This window comes from Caretta caretta, chromosome 18 (assembly GCF_965140235.1).
Source record: "Caretta caretta isolate rCarCar2 chromosome 18, rCarCar1.hap1, whole genome shotgun sequence".
NCBI lineage: Eukaryota > Metazoa > Chordata > Testudines > Cheloniidae > Caretta > Caretta caretta.
The window spans coordinates 6,740,907-6,767,175 of record NC_134223.1 but is presented as its reverse complement, the minus strand read 5'-3'; the positions used below and the strand labels follow the sequence as shown (position 1 = coordinate 6,767,175).

General features: G+C 50.9%; 1 protein-coding gene across 3 annotated transcripts in view; it reads left to right on the top strand.

Annotated features, from left to right (window-relative positions):
* The window catches only part of ATP13A2 (ATPase cation transporting 13A2), a 72,695-nt gene that overhangs the window by 18,972 nt on the left and 27,454 nt on the right, over nt 1–26,269 (top strand). For 2 of the 3 annotated variants that reach the window (XM_048824804.2, XM_075121130.1), the window contains exons 2-12: nt 5,576–5,649; nt 7,572–7,739; nt 8,220–8,278; nt 9,888–9,999; nt 10,102–10,181; nt 16,642–16,719; nt 18,371–18,440; nt 19,654–19,788; nt 20,904–20,970; nt 23,774–23,905; nt 24,980–25,147. In XM_048824804.2, coding sequence (XP_048680761.2) covers nt 5,576–5,649; nt 7,572–7,739; nt 8,220–8,278; nt 9,888–9,999; nt 10,102–10,181; nt 16,642–16,719; nt 18,371–18,440; nt 19,654–19,788; nt 20,904–20,970; nt 23,774–23,905; nt 24,980–25,147 — 1,143 coding nt within the window. Of the gene's footprint in view, nt 1–4,919; nt 4,983–5,575; nt 5,650–7,571; nt 7,740–8,219; nt 8,279–9,887; nt 10,000–10,101; nt 10,182–16,641; nt 16,720–18,370; nt 18,441–19,653; nt 19,789–20,903; nt 20,971–23,773; nt 23,906–24,979; nt 25,148–26,269 lie in introns of all 3 variants that reach the window. The other variant, XM_048824802.2, reaches the window with a different exon arrangement.

The window sequence follows — 26,269 nt, the reverse complement described above, 5'->3', positions numbered from 1 at the left end:
CAGGTCACGGCTGCCCCTTCCCTGACGGAACCACTGGACCAGCATCGCTCTGTGGCTCGCAGCTGGATTGGGTTACTGCACTTGACACTTCAGGAGTCTGAGGACACCAAATCCAACCTCTGTCTGAGATCGATCAGTGGCTGCTGCCATTCCAGCTATCTGGTGCTGTCTGTCCATCACCTGGGCTCCTTGTCCCTTTGTACATAGCCCTCTCGATCAAACCCCGTCTTGTTTTACTTAGCCTCCTCCCTGGGAGCTGTCCTACATTCCCACACTTAAAGGGACAAACCAGCATGCCCTAGTTACCCTGGGGATTTGCCTAGGTTATGGCCAGCAGCGGCCAGCCTCCACTATAGCTGCACCAATGCAAACCCCTGCTCTAGTCAGAGTAGAGCCCTAGTTTAGTCCCATTTCAAGCAGGGGAAATCTGCGCTGGTATATGTAGCAGCTTTGCTTGCCTGCACCAGCTCTGACACAGCTGCTGCCTAAAGCCTGGTCTAAGCAGCAAAAAAAAACCCCCCACACACACACACTCTTCTAGCTAATACAGCTCTGCCATCAAAACCCCAGTGTAGACACAGCTCTGCTGACAGAAGAGTTTTGCTTCGGTCGGTTTAGCTAATGTCATCTGGGAAGGTAATGTGCCTACACGGACAGAAAAACTCCTCCTGTTGGCACACGCTGCGTCTAAACTAGGGGCTCTGCCAGCACGGGCTCTGTAGTGTAGACGTGGCTTTAGCCTGGCGTCCCTGCACACTGGCCGTTACGCAGCACTGTCCTCGCGCTAGCTCCGTGTGTTGAAATTCATGATCTTGGGTGGTAACTCTATCCACAGCTTTCCAGGCCCAAAGGGCCTTGTAAAAGCCCCACAGCCGTGCTGGAAAAGGGTAGCTGGACGGTTCTACGTTCTTTCTCATGCTAGTTACCCACTGAAAGCTGTTGCTCTAGGACAGAGGTGGGCAAACTATGGCCCACAGGCCACATCCGGCCTGCGGGACCGTCGTGCCCAGCCCCTGAGCTCCCAGCCGGGGAGGCTTGCCCCCGGCCCCTCCCCTGCTGTCTCCCCTCCCCTGCGGCCTCCGCTTGCTGCACCGCCAGCTCTCTGGCCCGCTGCTCCTCCGGGCAGCGCAGCGGCGTGGCTGGCTCCGGCATGGTAAGGGGGTGGGAGCGTTGGACAGGCGGTCCCAGGGGGCAGTCAGGGGACAGGGAATGGGGGAGGTTGAATGGGGTTTAGGTTCCGGGGGGGGTGGTTAAGGGCAGGGGGTCCTGGGAGGGTGCGGTCAGAGAACAAGGAGCAGGGGGGGTTGGATGAGTCGGGGGTTTGGGGGGGGACAAAGGAGTGTGGATGGGGTTGGGACAGGGAGCAGGGTGGGGTCCCGGAGGCAGTTAGGAGCGGGGGGTCTCAGGAGGGGGCAATCGGGGGACAAGGAGCTGGGGGGTTGGATGGGTCAGGGATTCTGAGGGGGGCAGTCGGGGGCGGGGGCCAGGCTGTTTGGGGAGGCACAGCCTTCCCTACCCGGCCCTCCATACAGTTTTGCAACCCCGATGTGGCCCTTGGGCCAAAAAGTTTGCCCACCCCTGCTCTAGGAGCTGTAAAGATAGCATGCTGGATTTCCTCGTTTTTAAGTGAAAGAGGCAGTGGGAAGGAGTGGGAGGAATAGGATGATTGCATCAGGAGGACACCAGTCTATTAACGGCTGCTGTGTCTTCATGCCTTTGGGTCCAGAATGCATGTCGGCCTCGTTCAGAAAGTCTGGGCTGAGCTGTGAAGATCTGGTGCAGCTGTAAACGAGGAGAGAACAAGTGCAAAGATTTCATGCCATTCTGAGGACACGGAATCCATTACTGTGCCGTCTTGAGGCCGGATACGGCTGTTGAATCCTTGTGGTCTGACAGTGTTGGCTTGTATGCCATGCTCGTCTGTCACTGAGTCACAGGAGCCGGAAAGCACGACAGCGTTGTAGACGCTGCTTTACAGTGTTACGTAGTTAGGCGGAAATGCTCTGAGCGAGGCATCTTGTTCTCGTCAGAGCTGGCGTCCAGCTCCTGAGTTCCCAATCCCGCTGTGCCACTGACTTCCTGGGGGACCTTGGGCAAGTCTCTTAGGCCTTCCGTGATGGGAGGAAAGGGAAGAGGAAAAGGAAAAGGGGAAACACACATACATACACACGTGCTCACGCAAGTCTGGTTTTGTTGAGAAACTGAAAAACTTCCATGAAAAATTTCCAAGGAGATTCGTGCATGAATACAGAGCATTTTCCAAACAGCTCTAGTTAGCTGAAACCACCAACTTCTAAGCCAGGGTTTCTCTTCTGCTGCACGCTTTCTCTGTATGCTTTGCAGCTATTCTGCTTGCCCAGGGCTGTCTCTAACTACAGGGGGAGGCAATATTCTCACTCAAGCTTGGTCTACACCAGGGGATCTCAACCCTTTTTCTTTCCAAGGACCCCCCCAACATACTATTAAAAACTCCAGGGCTCAGTGGGGGGGGGGGGGGTTGGGGCTCCTGGTTTCAGCCACCGAGTGTGTGGGGTGGGGGGGCCCACGGGGCTTTAGCCCTGCAGGGCTCAGGGCTTCAGCCACCAGGCAAGAGGCTGGGGCTTCAGCCATGAGGTGACGGGGGCTCAGGGCAGTTGGAGAGCTCGGAGCTTCAGCCCCACAGAGGCATCAGGGCTCAGGACTTTAGACCCAGGGGGAGCCCCACAGCTCCCTGCAGTTCCGCTCCCGGCTTCAGCCCCACAGGGGCCACTGGGGCTCAGGGCTTTAGACTAGGGGGGAGTGCCAGGGCTCGGGGCTCCCCATGGCTCTGCTCCTGGCTTCAGCTCCTGGAGGCACCAGGGCTCGGGGCTCCACACTTCAGGCACAGGGTCCTGCTGCCCCCTGAAACCAGCCTGCTAAGCCCTGGTTGAGAACTGCTGGTCTCCACTACGTCACTGCGGGGTGTGAAAAATCCACACACCTGAGCAATGTCGTTAGACCGACCTAACCTCTGGTGCAGACAGCTCTACGTCAACAGGAGAGCGTTTCTCGGGGACACGCTCACCGCCTCTCGCCGAGGTGGAGTTATTAAGCAGACAGGAGAGCTCTCTCCCGTCGGCTTAGAGCGTCTTCACCGGACGCCCTACCTCTGTGAATTTGTAGTGCAGACCTGCCGTCGCTCGCTCGCTATGTCCACACCTCCGCTCTTCTGCGCTGGGGTTGGCTCATCAACTCCATGCAAACAGCACTGGCTTCCCATTCGTTTCTGGGTTCAAGTCAAGATGGCCTTTAAAAAAAAAAAAGGCCTCTATGAACCATCCTCCACCTCTTTACCCTCACGTTCTCAGCGCTTTCATCGCAAGAGCTTTCTCCACTGCATCTCCTGCCATCTCTGCCTCCAGCGAGGCTCCAAATCGTTTCATTCCCCTGCTACGCTCCACATCTTTTGACACCCTCTCTCTCCTCTTTGTGACTGTGTAACTGTATAAAGTGTTTAGTGATACAGTTTGCACGGAAGATACTATATAAAATGCAGCTGCATATTGTGTCTGAATGTTCCGTCTCTCACACACACAACACTATTAACCTCTAATGCCTATACACAGTCATTCCCCAGATGCACCCTGAGGCAGGAAAGTTTCTACAGATGGAGAAACTGAGGCGTTTCAGAAAAGCGGGAGGGGGCAGGGAACGAAGTTTTCATTTTTGTTTGAAAAGCAAACTGAAAATTTCAACCAAAATGTAAATTTTTTCCACCCCTTTTTGGTCAAAAAATGTTTTGGATGAAAAACTTTCTCGGGTAGCTGGGTTTGTGGCCGGAGACTGGAGTCTCGCTTCTGCTGAATGAATCCCACTGCCGGCCCCCATAATCATCACCATCCCTGCCCCACAAGGGCCGAGTTTAATTCCCTGGTATCTGAGAAGCTCTTTGAAGATCCTTGGCTGGCAGGTGCCAGGGAAACATTAATGATTACTTGGCTGTTGCACTAGGTTTTAATGCCGTTGTCCGCCTCGTGCTAATGGCTGGTTTTATATGTCGTTTCTAAAGCCAGACGAGATCTCTGTGATCATAGCCTTACCTCCTGTTGAACTCTGGCCAGAGAGCTTAATTCCTGTTTGAACTAGGAAAACATCCATCCTTGATTTAAAATGTTTTAAAAGCTTTGTCGTCATTGTGTTTGCTTTCAGTGCCGTTGCGTGTATTTGTCTCTGTGAAAAGTCCTTGTTTAATACCACCTGCTGCTGTGAACAACCGAAACAAGGGAGGGGCTGGGAATGGGACGCTTTGCAATGAAGGAAACTTGCTGATGGCAAAGCTGAGGCAGCCGTGGGAATGGAGACTCGAGAGCTGGCTTTGAAGTGAAACACCCCTTTGGGCAGGTCTCGGCAAGGCCAGGAGCCTGGCCAGCATCTCTTGCTACCTTTTCCACATAGACATTAGATCGCCTTCCTGCCCGACGCAGGGGTACGTGGCCTTGCAGCCTTGGTGAATAAAGCCCCGGTGCCCCGATGCTGGGTTCTAGTCAGGGTCGGGTGTTGGTATCGCTCATGAGGAGAGCTGACCCAAAGGCACGACGAAGGATTCCTGGATGTTCTCTTACATCCCAGGGCTGATTCTTTATGATTCGTCGGGGGTTCGATTTTCATGTCTCTGTCTTGGGGGTTTGTAGTGCTGCCCAGCACCGCAGTATCTGAGCACCTCTTATGTAAATTCAACAGTAATGGTGGACTGGGTAATCTCTGGTTTCAGAGGAACAGCCGTGTTAGTCTGTATTCGCAAAAGGGTGAAAACTGCTTGGAGTAGGGTGGTGGTTTTGTGTTTTTTGGTGGGTTTGGGGTTGGTTTTTAAAAGATTTTATTAATTTCCTTTTTTTTTTTTTTTTTTAAGAAGTCAGTGATTTATCTGAAGTTTCTTGCTTGTTCCACGTTTGTTAATATAGGCACTGGTGGTGGAGCTGTGGTGCCCCAATCAAATTGCAGAAACAGTACCGGGTGTGTCTACAGTAAGTCAGTTGGGATTGCAGCATGTAGGGTCATACCCAGCTAGCTTTAATCTTCCTGGCTCTATTAACAAGAGCATTAGCACTGACTTCAGCGTAGGTACCCAGGGTCCCAGCTGAGCTTGTTCAGCCCGTGCTGTCATGGCTTCGCTGCTGTTGGTACTCACGCTAGCTAGATCGACGTGTGCTACAATCCCCTTTCCAGTTGCGGTGTAGACATACCCTAAGACGACCAATTGGAACAGTTCTTCAAAGCGAACAGTTCTACCCATTTGTGGGCTGTAAACTATTTGGCACAGCTGTTCCCTGGTTGCCGTGACTGCTGTCTGCCTCGCATGTTACCAGCCTCCATTGGGAGCCCCCTTTGGTCACCATTCCCCTCCGTCAGACCTGTGTGCTTCCCAAGCCCACTCACGTGGCTGGCTCTGGAGGCGCAGGCTGAGAATCGCTGCTCTGAGCCATTAGCAGGATCCCAAATGCAGCTGTCGGGACCCACCGTGCATCTCCGTGTGCTGGAGCTTTTTCCGATTCTGGGAAAATGGGGAGGTACCACCAACCCATCAAGTAACATGGTGTTCCTCTGTTTGCATTCACAGATAGCAGCAAGTTGCTGGGAAACCAGCCCCCTGTCTACGGGACGCTCCTGCAGGGCCCTGGTAAATCCTGCATGGTACGTAGGAGGATTTTGGGTGGGGAAATGCAAGGAAATTTTCAGAACGGATCATGAAAATATCTGTCAATGGTTATTTGCAAGCGGATGGCCAGCCATGGGTTCTCTGTAGGGCTAGGGGTACAGCTCTTCGAGGGAGCTGGTTTCAGGCATGGAGGCGTTAATATTTTCCGCTGCGTTATGCCACGCAGGGTGTTCAGTAAAGGACTGCGTGTGACGTTGTGAAAGGAGACACCTGATTGCTGGTGGGCGGTTCCGCTGGTGCCTCTATCTCAGGCCACTCTGCCGGCGCTGCATCATCAACACGATCGACTTGATGTATCCAACCTCTTCCCGCCGTGCCCTGTGGAACCGTGCCGTCGGGGCACGTGGTCAGCCACGCTCCACCGTTGTCTTGGGTCCTCACCAGCGACACTTGAACAGCCTATTAGCTGAGCGGACGTGAGGCCTGATCTCATGCCCATTGACGTCCATGGCAAGCCTCCGCTTCTCTTCAGTGGATACTGGATCTGGCCAATGGTTTCCAAAACTTGGTTCTGGGATATCTTTGTTTCCCACCAAAGCAGCTTTGCTCTGGTTAACCCTGTTTTCAATCCACCAGTGCCAGGAAGTTTAGTGACTTAAGGCTTTTATCAGGAGGGGCTGTATGCTTTGCATTCCTTTTTTTTTTTTTTTGATGATGGTTTTTTAAGAGAAACAATATCCCACCAATGATGGCGTGAGCACACCTCTGAGCCGCACACGGCGCCAGCCTCCATCGCCCACTGGTTGACTTTTCAGACCGTTACCTACGTGGTTTGTCCTAGGCTGCCCCTCATAAACTGAAGCTGCTCCCCATAAACATGGGCAAAATGACCTCCTCCTCCCAGGCCACCGGAAAATCTCTCCTTTGCTGTGATGCCTGTGCAAAAGCCATCAGTTAGGCGGCTGGTGGGCAGAGCCCACGGTCTGTCATGCTGACCAATATTGTCGCGTTCTTTCCTTTTACTCCCCTGTTGGTTGAGCTGTATCTAGCTATTGTCTCTTGTCTTCTACTTAAACTGTCAGCCCTTTGGAGTAGGGGCAGTCTGTTTGCTCTGTGCTGGTGCAGTGCCGAGCACAGTGGGGTTCTGGTCCATGACTGGGGTTTCTACGTGCTATGACAATCAATAATAATTAATATATTTCTATTTTAAAGTCCACTGGCCTAGTGTCTCTCGTCTCTACCCTGCGATTGCTAGAGCAATTGACCTCTCTCCTATAGATATATAATTGGAGCAAAAGGTAGGAAGGAAGATTTGATGGTGGATCTCCATCACTTCGAATCTTTAAATGAAAAGTGGACTCTTGCTAAAAGATCTGCTCTAGATCAGCTGGTTATGGGGCTGATGCAGGAATCACCGGCTGAAGTTCTCTGGCCTGGGTTGCACTGGAGGTCAGGCTAGAGCAGTGGTTCGCAACCTATTTACCATTGTGGGCCACATCCAAGACGACCTGTATGGCCCTGAGGACGTCACATGGGCCACAGCCATGTGCTGATTGGGCCACGGGTTGAGAGCCACTGGGTTAGAGGATCAGAATGGTCCTCCTGGCCTTGGAACCTGTGCAAATCCCCCATCGCAGGGTAAATGGGTAGAATTGAGAGTACATTGGATGTGGGTTTTTTCCCATAAACTCTAAGCAGCAAGACCCGGGGATCAACGTTACCCATGTCAAATGAGGCCGTTGTGTGGACTTGGCCTGGGTGGCGGGGCCCATTAGCAACTCCTTTAGGTGGCTCTTGGAACCCAGTGAGATCTTTGAGTCAGACGCGCCTGGACTGGCAGGTTCTAAGGTCGGCCGCTGCCCGTTGCTGCTGCCACCGCCTCTTGCTCTCTACCCTGGAGAGCAGTGAGTTGGTCTGGACTGAGCTCTGACCTCTCCTGCCTGTGCTCTCTTCCCAGGAGGCTAGCGGCTACCAAAGCAGAACATGGCGGATAATCCTTTGCTACGTGTTCTCCGTGCTGACGGCAGGAATCCTGTTGATCGTCTTCCGCTGGAAACCAAGCCTGGAGGTCCGAGCAAAGTGCAGGCCGTGTCGTCTGCGGCAAGCCGATTGGCTCATAGTCACCGTGAGTAACTGTGGAGAGGGAGGGAGGATCTGGTGGTGAAGACACTGGATTGGGAGTCGAGACACCTGGGTTCAATTCCTGGCTCTGCCACAGTTTCCCTGTGTGACCATCTGTAATTTGGTGCCTTTCCTCCCACCCTCTGCCTTGCCTAATTCAGTTTCTAAATTCTTCAGGGCAGAAGCTCTCATCCAGGGCCTAGTGTGGTAGGGTCCTGATCTCCGTGGGAGCTGCAGGTGCCACTGTGAGACATGTTATCAGCCAGTAACCAGAGACTGTGCAAAGCATAGAAGCAGAGCTCCCACAGCATGAAAAGGTAGGGGGGAAACTGAGGCACAGAGCGACTGAGTGACTTGCCCAAGGTCACACAGAGATTACGTGGCAGAGCAATGACTTGAGCCCTGGATTTATTGTTCCCCTGCAAGCACCCTAAACCCGGGGCCAGCCTTCCTCAAGCACTTGTTTTGAAATTGTATGTTCCAGGACCGGTTTGGGCAGTGCTTCGTTACCCAGGTGCAAATTGAACAGCTCGGCGAGGGCAGGTAAGTGGGACTTGTGGATTCACTCCTTCCTGAGTGTTTGGGTCAGTGCTCAAATGATCCCATTGTGATTTTGCCAAGAGAGTGAATGATCCCTCAGGGGCTTGCTGTGTGTTCCACTGTGGTCTGAAACACAATGAAATGGACGTGAATGGAGTTGTGCAAAACTGAACCCCTTGCAGCTATGCAGCTTTTGTTCCATTTCATGCACCCAGAGCGCTGATTTGCATTTGGGGTATGAACAAACCCACCATGTCACTGAAACGCAGTTAAATCCACTGAATATACGATTGATTATTACTCCGATACCTGTGGAGTCCAAAAGTCACCATCTCTTTGAAAGCCAACCAGCTCTGAAAAATTGGATTGTTTTATTTTATTGTCATAGCAAGCACCCAGTCACGGACCAGAACTCCATTGTGCAAGGTGCTGTACAAAAATAGCTTCAGATATTATAGCAGCCCCTGAATCCATCTGACAAGTGGTGTTTTACAATCACATTTTCCTGCTTTTTTTCTTCTCTCTCCCTTGTTGCTGTGTGAAAGACCCAAACAAACAAAAGAAATGGGTAACACTGTGCAAACAAACTGGTAAAATAGTGTTTTCTCCCCTCTGATCTTTCAGTTCTAGTGATCTTGGGTGTAATAAATAACAATGGTAGGTTTAAAAAACAAAACAAAACCCTTTCAGACAGAAGTGTGATTAAGTTGATGGTTCCACTTTAATCACTAGTTTACCTGGGTGACATAATGTTGGATCCTGCAGGGCTAACAGGAGTGAAAAGCACCAGAATATGTTTCTAGTTACTAAAGCAGGCAGATGTGATCCTGAATATGCACAGGGTGCAGATTGGCTGCATGAGACGCTGCCATTTCTTCACAGTCATTTTTCAGAGAAGAACCACGCTTTACACCTGCAGAGGGTTCTGCATCCCCAGAGCACTTTATAACAGCTACCAAGGTCTCACCTGTGCAGGAATTGCTCTGGGAAACCCTATAGACCAGGGGTCGGCCACCTTTCAGAAGTGGTGTGCCAGTCTTCATTTATTCACTCTAATTTAAGGTTTTGCGTGCCAGTGACACATTTTAACGTTTTTAGAAGGTCTCTTTCTAGAAGTCTATAATATATAACTAAACTATTGTTGTATGTAAAGTAAATAGGGTTTTTAAAATGTTTAAGAAGCTTCATTTAAAATTGGATGAAAATGCAGAGCCCGCCGGACCGGTGGCCGGGACCCGGGCAGCGTGAGTGCCACTGAAAATCAGCTCGCATGCCGCCTTCGCGGGCCATAGGTTGCCTACCCTGGCTACAGATCATGGATAACCGGAAAAGACCTTGGTTTTATTTTAGATTACAACTGTTGTTCAACTGTTTATTTCTTAGTGGAGTCAGAACCAGATTAACTCCCCATCTCATGGATTGCCTGCATGCATCGCTGGTATAAGAGGCACTGCAAGATGGGCTTGCGTGTAGTTGCAATTCAGGCTCCTGGAGTTCCCCAGGGTTCCCAAAGCCCTTGCATATTGAAGCTCTGTGCTCAGAGTAGCACCTAGAGATGGGGCCTTTATTCGGGAGCAGGGCTTTTTGACATTGCACTCTTCTTCCCGAGAAGCCTCGAGCATCATCCTGGGGCCAGAGCAGACGATGGGAGAACCAGTGTTGCCATTGGAGTGTTGGACGAAGACGACAGCAGAGACACCGTCCGGCTTCAAAGGAAGGAGGAGGTAACGTCCTTCCTTCTGCTTCCTGTTGGGTCTTGTCCTAGAGGGGGCTGAGCCGTGCTGGGAGCTGGGGACTCTCCGTCACGTGTTTCTCTCTGTGTTTAGAAAAACGTCGTGCGCTACTATCTCTTTGAAGGGTCGCGCTACATCTGGATTGAAAGACGGCAGGCGTACTGCAAGGTCAGGTATGGCAGCCATCCTCTCAGCTGGAAGAACTTTCCCCCTCCGTGCTCTACTGAATGTTCTTCTGCACTCTTCTTGCCTGTGACCCTCAGTAACTTTATTTGCACAATAGTAGTATCCGGAGACCCCAGCAGAGATCGGGGCTCATTGTGCTGGTGCTGTAGAGACACCCCAGGTCTGTCTTCACTGCGAAGTTAACTCAGGTGAGCACCCCGGGTTGGCCTCGCTTGGGTGTGAGCAGCCAGATGGCAAAGCCCTGCCCGTCCTCACAGGTGTTACGCTCATGCACGTTTTACTGGGGGCACATTGTGGCCATGGTGCTTTTAGCTGTAGTGAGCTGAGCCTCTCTACAATCCTTTCCCAATGAATTGTGAGAGAACTTGTCTGTCCTTGTGGGCACCCGGGAAATGGTGGGAAGGTACTGGAGGACTGTCAGCGATCGAGGGATGCAGCCGACATTGTCACTGCAAAGCGAGCAAGCTACCTGCCCACATGGAAATGGCTTTTGATTTCTAACTCACACCCCAAGCCAGGCCAGCTAGCCTGGAACGAAAGCACCACCAAACTCAGGTGAGAGGGTTTTGTGTGTGGACGGGAGAGAGGTTGGGGGCAACAACTGAAAAAAGCCCAAGTTAGCTCTGCAGTGAAGACCGACCTGCCCCACCCGCAAGGAACTTACAGGCTGAAGCCCTGATTCTGGAAAACATCCCCAGTCAGGACAGCATCTAAGCTAGTGGTGGGCAACCTGTGGGCCGCGTGCGGCCCATCAGATTAATCTGATTGCAGGCCACGAGACATTTTGCTGATGTTGACCATTGGAGGCTTGGCCACGGTTCGCCGTTCCTGGCTAATGGGAGCTGCAGGAAGCGGCTGGCTGCAGAGACGTACAGGCCGCAGGTCCATTGGCCAGGAACAGAGAACCGCAGCCACTGGGAGCTGCGGGGGGCTGAGCCTCCGATGGTCAACATCAGCAAAATGTCTCGCGGCCCGCAATCAGATTACCCTGATGGGCCGCATGTGGGCCGCAAGTTGCCCTCCACTGATCTAAGCGCATGCCTAAAGTTCAACACATGCCTCAAGTGTTGTCCTGAATCGGAGCCCAAATAGACAGGCAGATACAGGAGGGTAGAGTGGGATGCACAAACGGGAGCTGGGGAGCTGAGCACAGTGACTAAGTGACTTGCCTGAGGCCAGAGCCAGGAACTGAACCTGGATCTTCTGATAGGCACATGTCTTCACCACAAGCCTGTCCTCCTTGTCTCTTGGCTGGGCGAATCAGAGAGCTGCCTGCTCTAGAAACTGTCCTCCATTGTGACGTTTTGGTGATCGCCCGGACCAGTCAGGGGTTCTGTCACCGCCTGCCCTGTAACTTCAGGGGCTTTTATGCTGTGCAACTTTGATTCAAAGCCCTGATGGCAGTAGCTGGCCTATAAGCACATCCACCAGCCTTTGCAGGGTGACACCAGCAGTCCTTCCCGTCCAGAGTCTCCCCAAATCTGTCCTCCCCGAGGTCTTAACCACCAGACGCTGACTTTCCCCTCCGGTGCGTCACCCTCAAAGGTGTGAAACCAGGCCCCCAGACACCAGTTGACTTTGGGCCCCACATCCGTGTGGTTTGCCCACTAGAGACCTGCGTGGGGTGAAAATAAACAAAAGGTTTATTGAATAGAAAAGCCACCGATTCAGAGATGAAATTGTGCGAGAGACCCAACCCATACAAGTCACACAGTAAATAAACACAGAGACACCCTCAGGCTTTACACTTTTGCGTGAGATAAAATCCCTTTTCTCAGGGCTTGTCTACGCTTAAAACTCTGTAGTGGCCCAGCTGCACTGCTGTAGTGTGTCAGTGTGGACACTAATCCATCCCATCGCTGTGGTTAATCCACCTCCCTGAGAAGCAGTTGCTAGGTCAATGGAAGAATTCTTCCTTCGACCCAGTAGTGTCCACACGGCGACTTTAGGTCAGTTTAACAACACTGCTCGGGGGGTGGATTTTTCACACCTCTGACGGCCGTAGTTAAACTGACCTTATTTTAGTGTAGACCAGGCCTAATACAAGTTACCTGTTGCTTTTGAATGGTTTCCCAGTGTACCCCCTAGCTTTAGGGGGTTTCCAGTGTTTCATAGACAGCTTCAGGATACCAAAGCTCAGACACAAACCCGCTTTAAAAGGGTTCTCCCCCCCCGCGCCCATGGTGACTCATGGTTTTTCGGTTGTGGGGGAAATTCTCAGGTGTCTCAATGTATGCAGTGTTGTTGTGGTCCCGGGATGTTAGAGAGACAAGGTGGGTGAGTTAATATCTTTGATTGGACCAGCTTCTGTTGGTGAAAGAGAGGAAAGCTTGTGTCTCTTACCAGCGAAAGTTGATCCAACCAAGGTATTAACCCACCCACCTTGTCTCTGTTGTCTCAGTGGTTTTCCATTAACTTTAATGGTCCACCGTTGTCTGTATCTGGGCTGAGCGACAGATGGTTATTTGAAGCTGGTTTCGTGTAAACACCTGACTTGGGTGGTGCCTCTTGCTGTCTGATCCACTCACCTCTGCTGTGAGATGGAGTTGAAGTTTCTGAGCACAGTTCTCTTATTCAACACATTTGTAGGGTACAATAACCCTGTTGATTTAATTGCTTATTTGGCGGGGCTGGGGGGTCCTGTTCTCTCTTGGGGGTGCCTGGACCCTCCTTGTCGCAGCCACGTATTCACAATTTACAAAGATGAGCCAGTTGGAGGTGCCTCTCTTTCCCCCATCTACCCTGGGCTGAGAACCCGGTTGGCCGGACTGGATTCAAACTCTGTTTTGACCCAGCTTGAGGAAACCTGGTTCAGATGTTGTTGTGTCTCCATCCGGCTAAGCCAGCTAATGGGAGCAGATTCAGGGCCATGTGTGAGGTGAGATCACATCAGTTTGTGTGCTTTTGGATGGGGCTAAAATGACTTGCGTTCATATCCCCATATTGAGCATCTGCTCCATCTCCGTGATGCCTTAAGTGTGGCCTGCACTGGGCAAATAACCTGGTGTTGACAGTGGGCGTTAAGAGCAGGTCTCATGGACCAAGGTGGAAAACGTTTTAGCAGCAAGTACCATTAGGATCAAGTTTTCTTCACTGTCCATTGCAGAAAGTGTCCCAGAGACCTAGAAGTGGCTAGTGCACCCCACCCCACGTGTCTGCCCTGGCAGCCAGATGGTACCAAGTCCAGTTGTAAGACGAAGGAGGCTGGTGACTCTTAATAACAGAAGACACTTTTCCTAGTGTAGATTCCCCCTTAGCAAATGGCTTGTGGGTGCCGCTGCCCTTACCTAGGTCCATCTATTTAGTGGCAGAGGGTTCGGAGAAGAGGGATGATTTGGTTTTGTCTAATGGTGATTGCATGAAATCACCTTGACTCTAGATTGTAATCTCCCTGGAGAAGAAAGGATGGTATTTTCCCTCCTATCTGTTTCCATGGGGTCCTGATTCTGGATTGAGGTCTAAAGTGGTTATGCTACTGCATAGGTGAAGCCAAGCCTAAGAATAAGCCAACCCTACCAGAACCATGCCTAGGCAGAAAGAAAGTGATTTAATAGACCAGCACAATGAAGCGGCTTCTTGCGTGCAGCTCTGCAATGCTGTGTGCTTATGAAACAGGAAACCCTGATCTGGAGGATGGGGATTCATCCTGGGCCAGCCCCCAGAACTAGCCTGCAAATCTGTAGAGCGTTCAGGCTGCCATCTGAAATGTTGAGGCTCCGAGCTGGAGTGTGGAGAGGAAATACACGTGAAAGGATAATTCTTGTTGACTCAAAGCTTTTTTTTCCCCCTTTGTGTCATGTATATTGAACTCAAAGTGGAGTTCTGATCCGGACAGTGACACCAAAAACTCGGCGGGCCTGTGCTGTGCAGGAGGTCAGACTAGCTGATCGAATAGTTCCTTATGGCCTTAAAAATCTTTAAGCTGTACTTTGGTTTGTTTGAAGTCCAAACCATGACAGTTTGAAGCCATTGGACTGTGAAATAAGTCTCTGGTGTTACTCCTGAGGCCAGGGGGTGAGAGCTCTGGATCTGGGCACAGAAAAGCACATTGCTCCACCTCTCCTGGGAGGCTTTCTGACTGATCCCCTATCGGAACTTTTCATGGTGTGAACTTTCAGAATACATTTTTCCCAAGCTCACATAGGTAGGGCTTGTATAGAGGCTGTTGTGCCCACAAATTGGTTGTGACGACACACCGATCACCCCTTCGGCCTTGTGATTTGAGGTTTCTCATGATACCTCCTGACGATGAGATGAAAATCCGGAGCCAAGGGGTGCTTTTAAAAAAATAAATTTCTTAATCTGGCTAAAATGATCAGAGAAAAATTAAACCATTTAGTTTTGCTAGACAGATTTTTGTGAACAGCCAAGCAGGTCTGTTAGCAGTGTTTCTGTGTGAATGCTGGGTTCTGGTTTATTTTCTTACCATAATAGAGTCTCGGTGTCATCGATTGTGATTGTACTTAGGTTTTATTGTTATAGGTTCTTGATTGCACCTTCTGTAGTTAAGAATGGAAAATAGTCCAGAGAAAGGTAGCGTAGCCCAGCAAAGAGATCACTAGACTGAGACCAAGGAGTCCTGGGTTCTATTCCTTCCTCTGCCACTGGCCTGCTGGGCAACCTTGGGCAAATCACTTATTTGTGCCTCAGTTTCCCCATATGTAAAATGGGGTAGTGATTCTGACCTCCTTTGTGCAAAGCATATAAATATCTTCAAGCAGAATCTGAGCATGAAAAGTATCAGCCCCAAAGGTGAATGTTTCAGAAAAAAATTCTTAAATTTGATCAAAAGTCAAACTTTAGTGATCAGAACTTCAAAAATATTTGGAACATCGCATAGCCACAGTTCTTTTTGGGTTAGTGTCCTTGCTTGGTTTGGGGGCAGGGACAGTGGACTGTCTGCAATTTAGCACAGTTGCAGCCATTTGAAAATGTCCGTGGAGCATGCAAGGTAGACCAGTCCTTTTAATTAGTAGGTGCGCACTAAGAAAGATGCATTCTTGTGCATCTAGCTGAGCATATGCCTCTTGATTCAACAGCTTGGAAATTCTGGTAGCGATCCTCCGATATCTGTTTAAAAAACAAAAAGCCACACACCCACCACTTTGCAGATTAAATGCATAAAGCTTCCGTTAATGCAACACAAAGATTGAGTTGGGGGTTCACAACTTCTTCAGGGTAATGATTCTTCAGAAGACCTTTTCATCTGGTTACACGGCACATCTGTAGTGTTGGTTTGGGTGGCCTCTTTTAAAACTCCTTTTTCCTGTGTTGAATGAATGTTTTCCGCTCTGCAAATATGTACAATAAAATATGCAGCAAGTGCCCAGTGCCAGCATTAATGTTGCCAGAGCTGCCTTAGGCCAGAGTGTGAGCTGTCTACTCCCACCGGTGAACAATGTCCTGGTTTCTTATGGCTTGATCTTGTAACCTTAATCATAGAATCTCAGGGTTGGAAGGGACCTCAGGAGGTCATCTAGTCCCACCCCCTGCTCAAAGCAGGACCAAGCCCCTGATGCACTTGTGTTAGCGTTTAGCATTTATAGCTTTAATTCAGCTTTTTTTACCTGTCCATCTGCTCTGTCAGACCAATTGATCTGAAAATGTTTTATTTCAGTTATTGTACTGTTGAGATCTGCAGGAACTGACGAGTGTTGAAACTCAGTCGGAATCCTGGCACGTGCGTGTGCTGCATAGGTCTATAACGTAGAAATGTAGGGCTGAAAAGGACCCCGAGCGGCTGTCTAGTCCTGCCCCACCCCCCAAGCAAGGACCAAGTATATTTAGACCATCCCTGACAAGTGTTTGTCTAACCTGTTCTTTAAAACCTCCCTTGATGGGGATTCTGCAGCCTCCCTTGAAAGCCTCTTCAAGAGCTTAACTACCCTTAGAGTTGACAAGTTTTCCCCACTTTCTAACCTAAGTCTCTCTGGCTGCCGATGAAGCCCTTTGCTTCTTGTCCTACCTTCAGTGGACACGGAGAACAATTGGTCGCCATCTTCTTTGTAACAGCCCTGGACATATTTGAAGACTGTTCTCAGGTCCCCCCTCAGTCGTCTTTTCCCAAAGCTAAACCTGCCCAGGTTTTTAGACTTCCCTCAGAGGATGGGTTTTCTGAACCTTCCGATCAGTTTTGTTGCTCTCCTCTGGACTCTCCCCAGTTTGTGTAATACTGTAGATTTCATTGTAGGAGGCTAACCGTGACAGCCATCTCTGCATAACTGATTGGTATGTGATGGCATCAGCGTAGTATTGTTTGAATGGTTAATAAAACTAAAAGGTTTACGTGGTTTACTTCCCCTCATAATGCAGGATATTTGAGATAATATCCATGTGTCCCTGAGTTCTGGTCGCCTTCACTTCTATCCACGTACCCTCACCTGGATTTGGCTATTATTGGACGTGTGTAAATCCAGGTTTCTTCTTTTTGGTGCATGTATTTTTCAGTGTCTTAGATGACGGCTGGACCTGTGCAGACATCCATCTCTCCCGGTCAGGCCTCAACCACCAAGACCACAGCACCAGGTAAGTAGACTATGGCTTTGTTAATGATTGGGGATGGGTCTGGCTGCAGATCGGGCTGTTTCAGGGAGTGGCAAAGCTGGTTTGGGCAAGGAAGCGTAAAAAGCTTGGTGTGTAGTTAACCTGTGGGAGGGGGAGCAGAGCTGTCTCAGATCAGTGCAGGATTTTAATCCCTCCATGCCAACAGTCTGTGCCTTGTACGTTCTGGCTTGCTTTGGCCTTCCTATAGTCAAATGCAAAGCACGTGAATTTGGAACCTGGCTGATCAGCTCAGAAAGCCCACTCAGGTGTCAGTGTAGTGCAAGGGAAATCGGAATATGGTCACACAAGGGCCCAGGTTTATGCAAAGTCCCGTGGACAAGTGTTCACGGCCCCTCTCAGGTCTTCTCCGAAAGATTTCACCTCCAGCAGGACAATGTCCCCAAATGCCCTGCTGGGGCCTGACTCTATCCTCTGTCCACCACCTTCCGAATCACCAGCGCTAGCTTCAGAGGCTTCCCCTCCAGCAGCAAACCAGGCACGACCCTATGAGCTTGTGTGACTGAAGAGATCACTGCCTGGCGCAGCTACTTGCCCCGCAGATCAGCTTTCGGGTGACTGATGGCACCTGCGAGAACCAGCAGGTGGGCTCTGGGCAGTGGTTTTCTGGCGAGGAGGCGCCTTTCCTAGCTGCAGCTCCTGCTACCCCAGCTTTGTGGGCACTGTCTCAGGTAGACCCTGATCCTGCACCGGTAACGGGGGCTTTCTCCTTGACTTAAATGAGCGCAGGATCCAGCTCTGATTAGCGGCTTTATTGTTCCCTGTACGGCCCCCCCCAGAATGTGCCCAGGCACTTCCGCTGTCACTAGAAAAGCCTCGCTTCTTGCCCCAAAGAGCTCGCTACCTGCCACCTCGGTACCTGTTGTTAACGAGCAGCAACAAAGCTTGGGTGGGGAGCATGGCGGTTATAACGAATTAGGGGATGTGGCTGTTTGACTGCAGAGTACAGGCCCTGATGACCGGCTGTAGATACAGACGTGTGTCCGGAGCAGGGTGGGTAGACGTCTAAAATGTTCATTCAGCTTTAACATCAGGGTTGGGTTTTTTTTAAATTGTGCAATAACTTGGGTGATGTAAATAAGGATTCCCTAGCTATTATGTGGAGATCACAGTGTTAATTTCATTTGTATCCTAACCTACCTTGAGAGTGGCGACCCCCCCCCCGAGGTCAAAGGGCTAATGACCACTCTGAGTGCCCCTTTGCCCAGCCACCACTTGGCATCCATCTTTACAGCTGCCTGACTTATTTCCTGGCGCTATGTATTATGATGGCTCAGGGCCCCATTGTGCTGGGTACTCCCCAGAGAGGTCAGATTCTCTTCTCACGCCCAAAGAACTTATGACTACTTAACCAACTAGATGCGCTCATGCGTTTAACAACAGTAGGAGGGGGTGGGGGGCCGGGGTTATAGTAAACCTCAGGTGGGATCTGTGTGCACTGCTAGCTGGAGTAGAGACTTCCCTAACGGCGGTAGGCTGGCTCCCCTGTGCTCCGCTTTAAATTGGCACTGCGAGCCGGGGGTGAGATCTGGGCAATGTGTAGCTCGCTTAACAGGAAAGTTTGAAATTCTGAGTCTTCACCTAAAACCTCTGGCTTCTGTTCTGTTCTGCACAGGAGAAAGGTCTATGGGCCAAACCTGATTGATGTGCCGGTCAAATCCTACCTCCAGCTGTTGGTGGATGAGGTACAAAGCTACAACGTGTAATGTGGCTGTTGCCTTTCGCAGAAGGGAAAGAGCAGCTTTCCCCTCCTCAGACCTGGCAGAAATAGACTCCTTGTTAGCCAGGCCTGGCAGGACAAGATGGGGCCCTCTGTGAAGCCCCTTGTTAGGGAAAAACCCTGCTAAATATGTACTAGTGCAGGGGCCTAGTGGCTAGGGCTCTGGACTAGAGGTTGCAAGTCCTGGGTTCTATTCCCAGCTGTGCCACTGATGGTTGACGTTGGGCTAGTTGGTTCCTGTGTCTGTCTGGTCTAGTTAGTCCCTGCCCCAAAGCGCTTACAAACTTCCTTGCTGTGCGTTTGTCCAGCACCTACACGATGGAGTCCTGATCTCAGTTGGGGCCTCTAGGTGCTACTGTAATGCATTCTTCTTCCTATGTCCTTCCGTGTTGGGCACATGGACATGACCCAGTCGGGAGCCCTGGCAAGATCTCCCTTGGTCCATGGTTCCTCCAGGAGCAGGCCGACTAACAGATGTTCCGTGGTTTGCGTTTCACTGTCTGCGAACCCAGCTCAGCACCTGCCCCATCTCTAATACAGTGACCCATAATGTGGATTTTCAGAAGAGACCTTTGAAAAACACCCACTGCTCTTCCCATATCTCCACTCAGTGGCTGGGCTGGTGTGGATGGGGTGAACTGCGTGGTGGTTTCTCTCTCCTCGCACCCCCCTCTTGGTTTGTAATGCATTGCCAGGTCAGGTCTTTGCTGTTTTCTTGGAGGACTAGGGAAGTCCCTTTCCTAACTCTGAAGGGGTGGGGATATTGACTCACCAACAGCAGGACGACGACCGTTTTAGCAGATGCCAGTCAGCCAGACTTGATGGGTGTGGGTGAGACGTGAGAGGCGGGGCAGCCAGGCCACAGCAGGTTACGGTTAATGGCAGGCAGGCTGCGGTACCTGCCGCGGACAAGCGCTGTAGCATCTCCTAGCTCAGACGGGGCACGCCCATCAGTAGCTTGCGGGAGTTTGCTTGCGCTCCTCAGGATGTGGAGCCCTGTGCTCTGCACCAGTGGGTGAAGAACCCAGGGCCGTGATGTGCTCTGTCCACCAGCTTTCCCAGCATGGCCAATAGCACCCTAATCTCCCTGTCTTTCAACCAGCTGCCACGTACTGAGTCTGAGAGTTTCTTTGTATGCTGATTGCCCTAAAGGCCCCCTGCTTTTTCTCTTTTTCCAGGTGTTGAATCCCTTCTACGTCTTCCAGGTTTTCAGCATCATTTTGTGGCTCTGTGACAATTACTACTACTACGCTGCCTGCATATTCATCATCTCTGCAGTATCCATAGGGCTGTCTCTCTACGAGACTAGAAAGGTGGGTGTCCGGCCTCTTGGGAGGGGAGGGACAAATGGCTGCGTTCTCCTGTCCCCTCCGCATTGCAGGGTTACTCCGGGGATGCTGAGCAACTCCCGCTCTGCACCCATGGAACAGAAGAGCAGCCAGACTGGGTCGGACCAGTGGTCCATCTAGCCCAGTATCCTGTCTTCTAACCGTGAAACAATGCTAGGTGCTTCAGAGGGAATGAACAGGACGGACAATCGAGTGATCCATCCCATGTCATCCACTCCCAGCTTCTGGCAATTAGAGGCCAGGGACACCCAGAGCATAGGGTTGTATCCCTGACCACCGTGGCTACAAAAATTACTGGCTTGGGGCCAATTTTATTTTATGTGGGGCTAAGAGCTCTTGAGAAGTATTCCTTCCATTTTGTCCCCATTCTTCCTGCAGGCCGGCATTCTGCCGCATGCGTGCCGCTTGCAAGGGGGTGGTTTGTTTGCATTCCTTGTTACAGTTGCAAGCCTTTTTCCAATAGTCTTTTCCTAGCCAGGAAGACTGGCGAAGGGTGGGATGGAGCAGCAATTATCAGCACACAGCCAAATCAAGCTCTCACTTTTTCAGTCATAGCACAAGTGCATTTAAAGCATGTGACGGCCTATTGCATCCCCTGGCTCTTGTCCCTGCGGCACTGCCTGGAAACAACCAGCCCTAGCAACCCAAGGGCGCTTCTGGGGTTTGTATCCTCCTGGGCGCAGTGCATCGCTGCTCTATACTGGAGATGCCTTTATTGCATAAAAGGGAAAGGGGATGGGGCAAGGGGATGAAGAAGGAAGAGGAGAGATGAAGGAACAAGACGAAGATGGTACAGGACAGAGCCAGATCTGGTGGATTCTCCAGCAGTGAAGTCTGGAAATCAGCACTGAAAGATTCGCTCTAGTACAACCAGAAGTTATGGGCTTGGTGCAGGCATCACGGGGCCGGTGGAGGACTAGATTGTCCCTCCTGGCCTTAACGTCTATGAATCCGGGGGGGGGGCCGCCGTTTCCTGCCGCCGTCACGTGGTGCCATTTCCGTTCTGGACTAGCCCCCGCGAAGTGCGGGTGTAAAGCCCTCCCTGCCCTGCTAGCGGATAGTTCTTTGATTTCTTGCAGCAAAGCATAACGCTGCGGAACATGGTGAAGATGGCCATCAGCGTGAGAGTCCACCGAGCCGCTGGAGGTGAGCAGCAGCAGTAGGTTGTAATTCTCCACTGCCGCATGAAAGGCAGGCAGATGCCACGAGCTTCTGCACCATCAGCGCTGAGGTAAATGGGCCTTTGTTGGCAGAGCTACAAGGGGGAAGATCACACCGTGTCTGTGGTGCCATCCTCCTCGCTCTGAGCAGCTGGGTCGGTTGAGATGGTGAGGGTAGCCTGGACTGGATGCTTCGCTTGTTGCAAAACGAAAAGGCTACGCTCTTAGGCCCTGATCCTGCAAATGCTATCGGGCATGTATGCTTGCTCCTATGAGCACTTCCAGTAACTTCAGTGGGGATGGTTGAAGTATTAAGATCCTTGCTCATAAGATGAAATTCACCCATGCACAAGGTCCATGTGCCACTCCAGTCTCACTGAAGCCTTTCAAATAGGATTCAAGTGGTTCCCCCCCTCCCCCAGTCAGGCCTTGCACTCCCCCTGAGCTGCTGACGTAGTGAAATCTCACGTGTAAACTGCCAGGCTTGGTGAGGGTTAAGGCATTGTGAAAGAGTGCTGTGTGTAAGGATGCTGTTAGATTTAAATCAGATAGAACACACAATTTGCTCCCCTGTGATTATGAAGGCAGTGTGGTCTGGTGGCTAGAGTACAGGACTGGGACTCAGGAGACCTGGGCTCTATTCCCTGCTCTGCCACTCACCTGCTGGTTTTGTGCCTCAGTTTCCCCATCTGTAAAATGGGGATGGTGGTATTTTGTAAAGCACTTTGATTAGAGAGCTTCAGCATTCCAATGAAAACAGCATTTGGGATTTTAACTTTTCCTTCCAATGGCCCCAAGATTGTGAACGTGTAAGGAGGCTCCACCCACCCGAGCAGCTCCATTCATGTGAGGAAAGCCATGCACAGGTCTGCAAGATAAGGGCTTGTATGTCTGTAGTGCGCATGGAAACGCCCTTGGCAAGGAGAAGGGGAACATATGCGTTTATCTTCATTGTCCAAAAGGAAGCGAATGGCAGAAAGTAACACCATATAACGAGTGAAAGGAAAATCCAGCTTTTGAAATGCTTTTCATTCTAGCAAGCTAGGTGCTGTTGTGAGGCACTCGGGATGGTTATTATTATGTAGTATCGAGTGCTTTTCCATCAGTAGATCTCAAATGCTCTACAAAGGAGGCCAGGATCATGATTCCTGTTTTACAGATGGGGAAACTGAGGATGGGGCAGTGCAGTGAGTTGCCCAAGGTCACCCAGCAAGCTAGAGACAAAGCCAGGAATGGAAGCCAGGTCCCCTGAGTCCCAGTACAGCGCTCTAGCCACTAAGGCAGGCTGCACTCGGCTTTGTAAAACCTCTAACACAACATCTAAACTTGGAACCTAGGCAGGTCGTTGCTCTGTCCCTTTCTAATGTGAAAAACGTACCTGCTGTTTAAGAAATGTTGCGTACGAGTTTTCTTGTAAACCAGCCCAGCTGAGCAGCTTAATCATGCTCCATTAGGCAGAATTTCTTACAACTGCCTCTCCACTGAACTCCAGTAAGCCGCCTTATTAGTTCAAATTAAATTTTCTCGGCAGATAAAAGGCTGGCTTCTTTTTTTAACTTTTGCTAAGCAGCTGTTTGCCTGGGGTCTCGCGCCCTGTGATCACAAGATTAAAGTTAAAAGGTTAAAAATTACATGAGACTTAAAGAACTGATTCCCGCCAGCCCCTGCTGACTTGTCTTTTTGTATCTAATCTTTGGAAGGTTCTCTCTCTTACGGTGCCTGGCGGGGATTTAGTTTCGCTATCTACCCGCCGCGGGATGGCATCTCCTGCTGTGTGTGCCTATCAGTGCAAGGCTAACATGATATAAAATAATTGAGCAGCCACTCAGAGCACAGATATTAAATGCACCACGGCACATCCTTTTAAGCCTTTAAAGTGGTGATTATGAACCAGTTAGCTCCAATTTCAGCCTTGATCCAAGGCAGAGCGATCTGCATAAGTTCTTTAGTGGGGATATGGACTTTAATGCCTTAATGATTAAATGGAGGCTGATCCATTGCTTTAAGGCAGTGGCTTTCAACCTGGGGGTATGCAGAGGTATTCCAGGGGTACGTGAACTCATCTAGATATTTGCCTAGTTTTACAACAGGCTACATGAAAAGCATTAGCAAAGTCAGTATAGACTAAAATTTCCTACAGACAGTGACTTGTTTATACTGCTGTATGTATACAGTATTTATATTCCAGCTGATTTAATTTATAATTATATGGTAAAAATGAGAGAGTCCGCAATTGTTCAGTATTAGGTCTGATTTTGTCAGCAAGTTGTTTTTAAGTGAGGTGAAACTTGGGGGTACGCAAGACAAATCAGCCTCCTGCAAAGGGGTACAGTACGCTGGAAAGGTTGAGAGTCACTGCTTTAAAGCACCGCAGGGAAGAGTTGGAGGACCGAATCTAGGAGGGCTTATCCCCGTGGTGTGTGCCGGGAGTGGTATTGCCAGGCTGTCCCGCAATGAGCAGAGGAGGAAGGTACAAGACACACCCACCCACATACACCCAAAGTGTACTGTTGCTGCGGCGATATTTGCTCATGATACGTGGCCTGTGTTGCGTTTCCTTGGTCCCAGTCTAAGGCCCTGGGTTCTGTTCCCTGCTCTGCTGCTGACCTGCTGCGTGATCTTGGGGGAGCCCCTTCCCTGGGCTTCTGGGTCCCCGCTCTGTAAACCGGGGGCAGTGCTATTTAACACCTTTTGGAAGCCACTGCGAGATCTGCCGGTACCAAGCACCACGTGCCTGCTTGTTACAGTGGGAGGAGTCTGAGTGCGCTGTGGCTTGCCTGCCTTTGCAGAGGAGGCGGTGGTGAGCTCTCTGGACCTGGTGCCGGGCGACTGCATCAGTCTCCCCTCCGATGGGTTCGTCATCCCTTGCGACGCTGCGCTGCTAACCGGCGAGTGCATGGTCAACGAGAGCATGCTGACAGGTGAGCAGGGGCGGGAGCGCGAGAGAGGTACGTTGTGGGATGCAGAGATCTCTGCTTACCCAGACCTGACTGTCCCCTTCCTGCCATTAGCAGTGCACACAAGGAATCGGAGCTCAGCTGTCTGCCTGAGCCTGTGTTCCCTGACGCCAGCAGGATGGGCTGTGAGCGTCACCGCTCAACTAATAGCAGTGAAGCAGCAGAAGGGCAGGCTAGTGACTCGAGTGTATACCCGGGGCCTGGGCAGGCTTGTCCAGCCCATGCTGCCATGGCTTCGCTGCTATTCTTATTGGAGCCAGATAGAGCAAAGCTAGTTCAGGCAAGTCTACACGGGCTACGCTCACACCTCTGAGTGCCGTGTAGACGTACCCTAAGCCTCTTTTGGAATGAGAGGGGGAAGCTCTTCAGTGACCCTTCTGGCCATCCATTGGAACACAAGGAGACTTGGTCCCGGGGTTAGGGCAATAGTCTGGGACTGGGGAGATCTGTGGTCAATTCCTTGCTCTGCTACTGACTTCCTGCATGACCTTGAGCAAGTCACTTAAGGTCAGAATTTTACAGGTATTTAGGCACACAAAGATGCAGATAGGCGCCTAGTTTGTGCCCAGCTCCCATTGATTTCAGTGCTTGATTTCAATGGGCGTTTGACACCCAGGTGTTCTTGAGGATCCCACTATGCACCTATCAGCATCTTTCGGCACCTAAACATCAGTGTCTCAGTTCCTGGTCTGTGCAATGAGGATGACAGCCCTGCCCTGCCGCACATGGGCACTGGGAAGATAAATCTACTTGTAAAAGATTGTGAGCTGCTCAGATATTACAGGAATGGAGCCCAGATCAGAACACGCAGCCCTCTGTGGCTGAAGGGTGGATCTGTCCAGCAAGGGGGCTTTTGAAGAGTGTGTTGGGGAAACTAAGAGCATGGATGGTGGATCCTGAAGGATTCCCAACCTGCCCTTGTTCTCCCCCAGCCCCACTCCTGCGCAGCGAGAACTCAAACACTGGCTGAATATGAAGGCATGTTTGTACGAATCTGTCTATCCATAACCTCACTCTCCAGCTGATTTTCTCCTGTAGGGGAGAGTGTCCCAGTGATGAAGACACCTTTACCCAGCGGACCCCAAGCTGCCAACATGATCTATTCCCCCGAGGAGCACAAACGGCACACGCTGTTCTGCGGGACTCAGGTTCTCCAAGCCAAATCCTATGTGGGCAAGGAGGTCCTGGCTGTGGTGACACGCACAGGTAGCTGCATCGGGGAGCAAACCCAGATCCCCCCGGTCCTTAGTTCCCATCTGTACCGTGCCCAAGGCCAAGACTACAACAGGGTTCAAAAAAGAACTAGATAAGTTCTTGGAGGTTAGGTCCATTAATGGCAATTAGCCAAGATGGGCAGGGATGGTGTCTCTAGCCTCTGTTTGCCAGAAGTTAGGAGTGGATGACGGGGGATGGATCCCTTGATGATTCCCTGTTCTGTTCATTCCCTCTGGGGCACCTGGCATTGGCCACTGTCGGAAGACAGGGTATAGGGGTAGATGGACCATTGGTCTAACCCAATTTGACCATTCTTATGTTCAAGTATCATTGCTCCCTGGATTTGACACATGGGGCTGGTTCTGTTTTATTCTGGCCAGATAACAATTCTCCTTCTGTCCAGATACACTTGTACTAGCGACTTCGCTGTTGGTTTAGCTCTGGTCCATTGAACAGAATGTTCTTAGAAGCCAAATTAAAGTGTATTGTCTCCTTGGCTAGCCTGGCACCATGGCAGAGCCATTCTCCTGCTGAAACCTGTAACATTCCTAGGCTGCTGGCTACTCCTCGTTCTCTGTAGTTAGCCTGTTACCCACTAGCGTTCTCTGCCGTGCCCTCCTTGGGACCCTCCCGCTCTGCAGGGAGAGCATGTGGAGTGTAACGTGGACACTGACCCTGCTCTCTCGTGACTCAGAGCACCAACCGGGCAGCATTTTCACAACGTGTTTCACTGGCCCGCGCCTACAGCCTTGGAGACTCGGATTCCCACCTGTGCTTTTGGGGATTCCCTGCCCCCCAGGGCGAGTGCAGCTGGAGAACACTGAGCTCTGCAGAAAGGGGAAGGAAAGTCTTCTCTCCTTTCTTTCAGGGCAAGTGAAAAACCAACTAACCTGGACAGACGGACGGGCATGCATGCACCCCATGCGCACAGGCGCTTAAGGGATCCCCTTCTCACAGCAGAAGAATCGTGGTTACGGCCTGTCAGTGTTGTTGCAGCCAGGCTCGTGAGCAAGGGTTGAGAGATGCTACATCCCCACAGTCAGGAGCTCTGAGCTGATTGTGTTGGATGTGGACAGAAACCCTGCTTTTGAATTCAGTGTTTCAGCTGTGTTG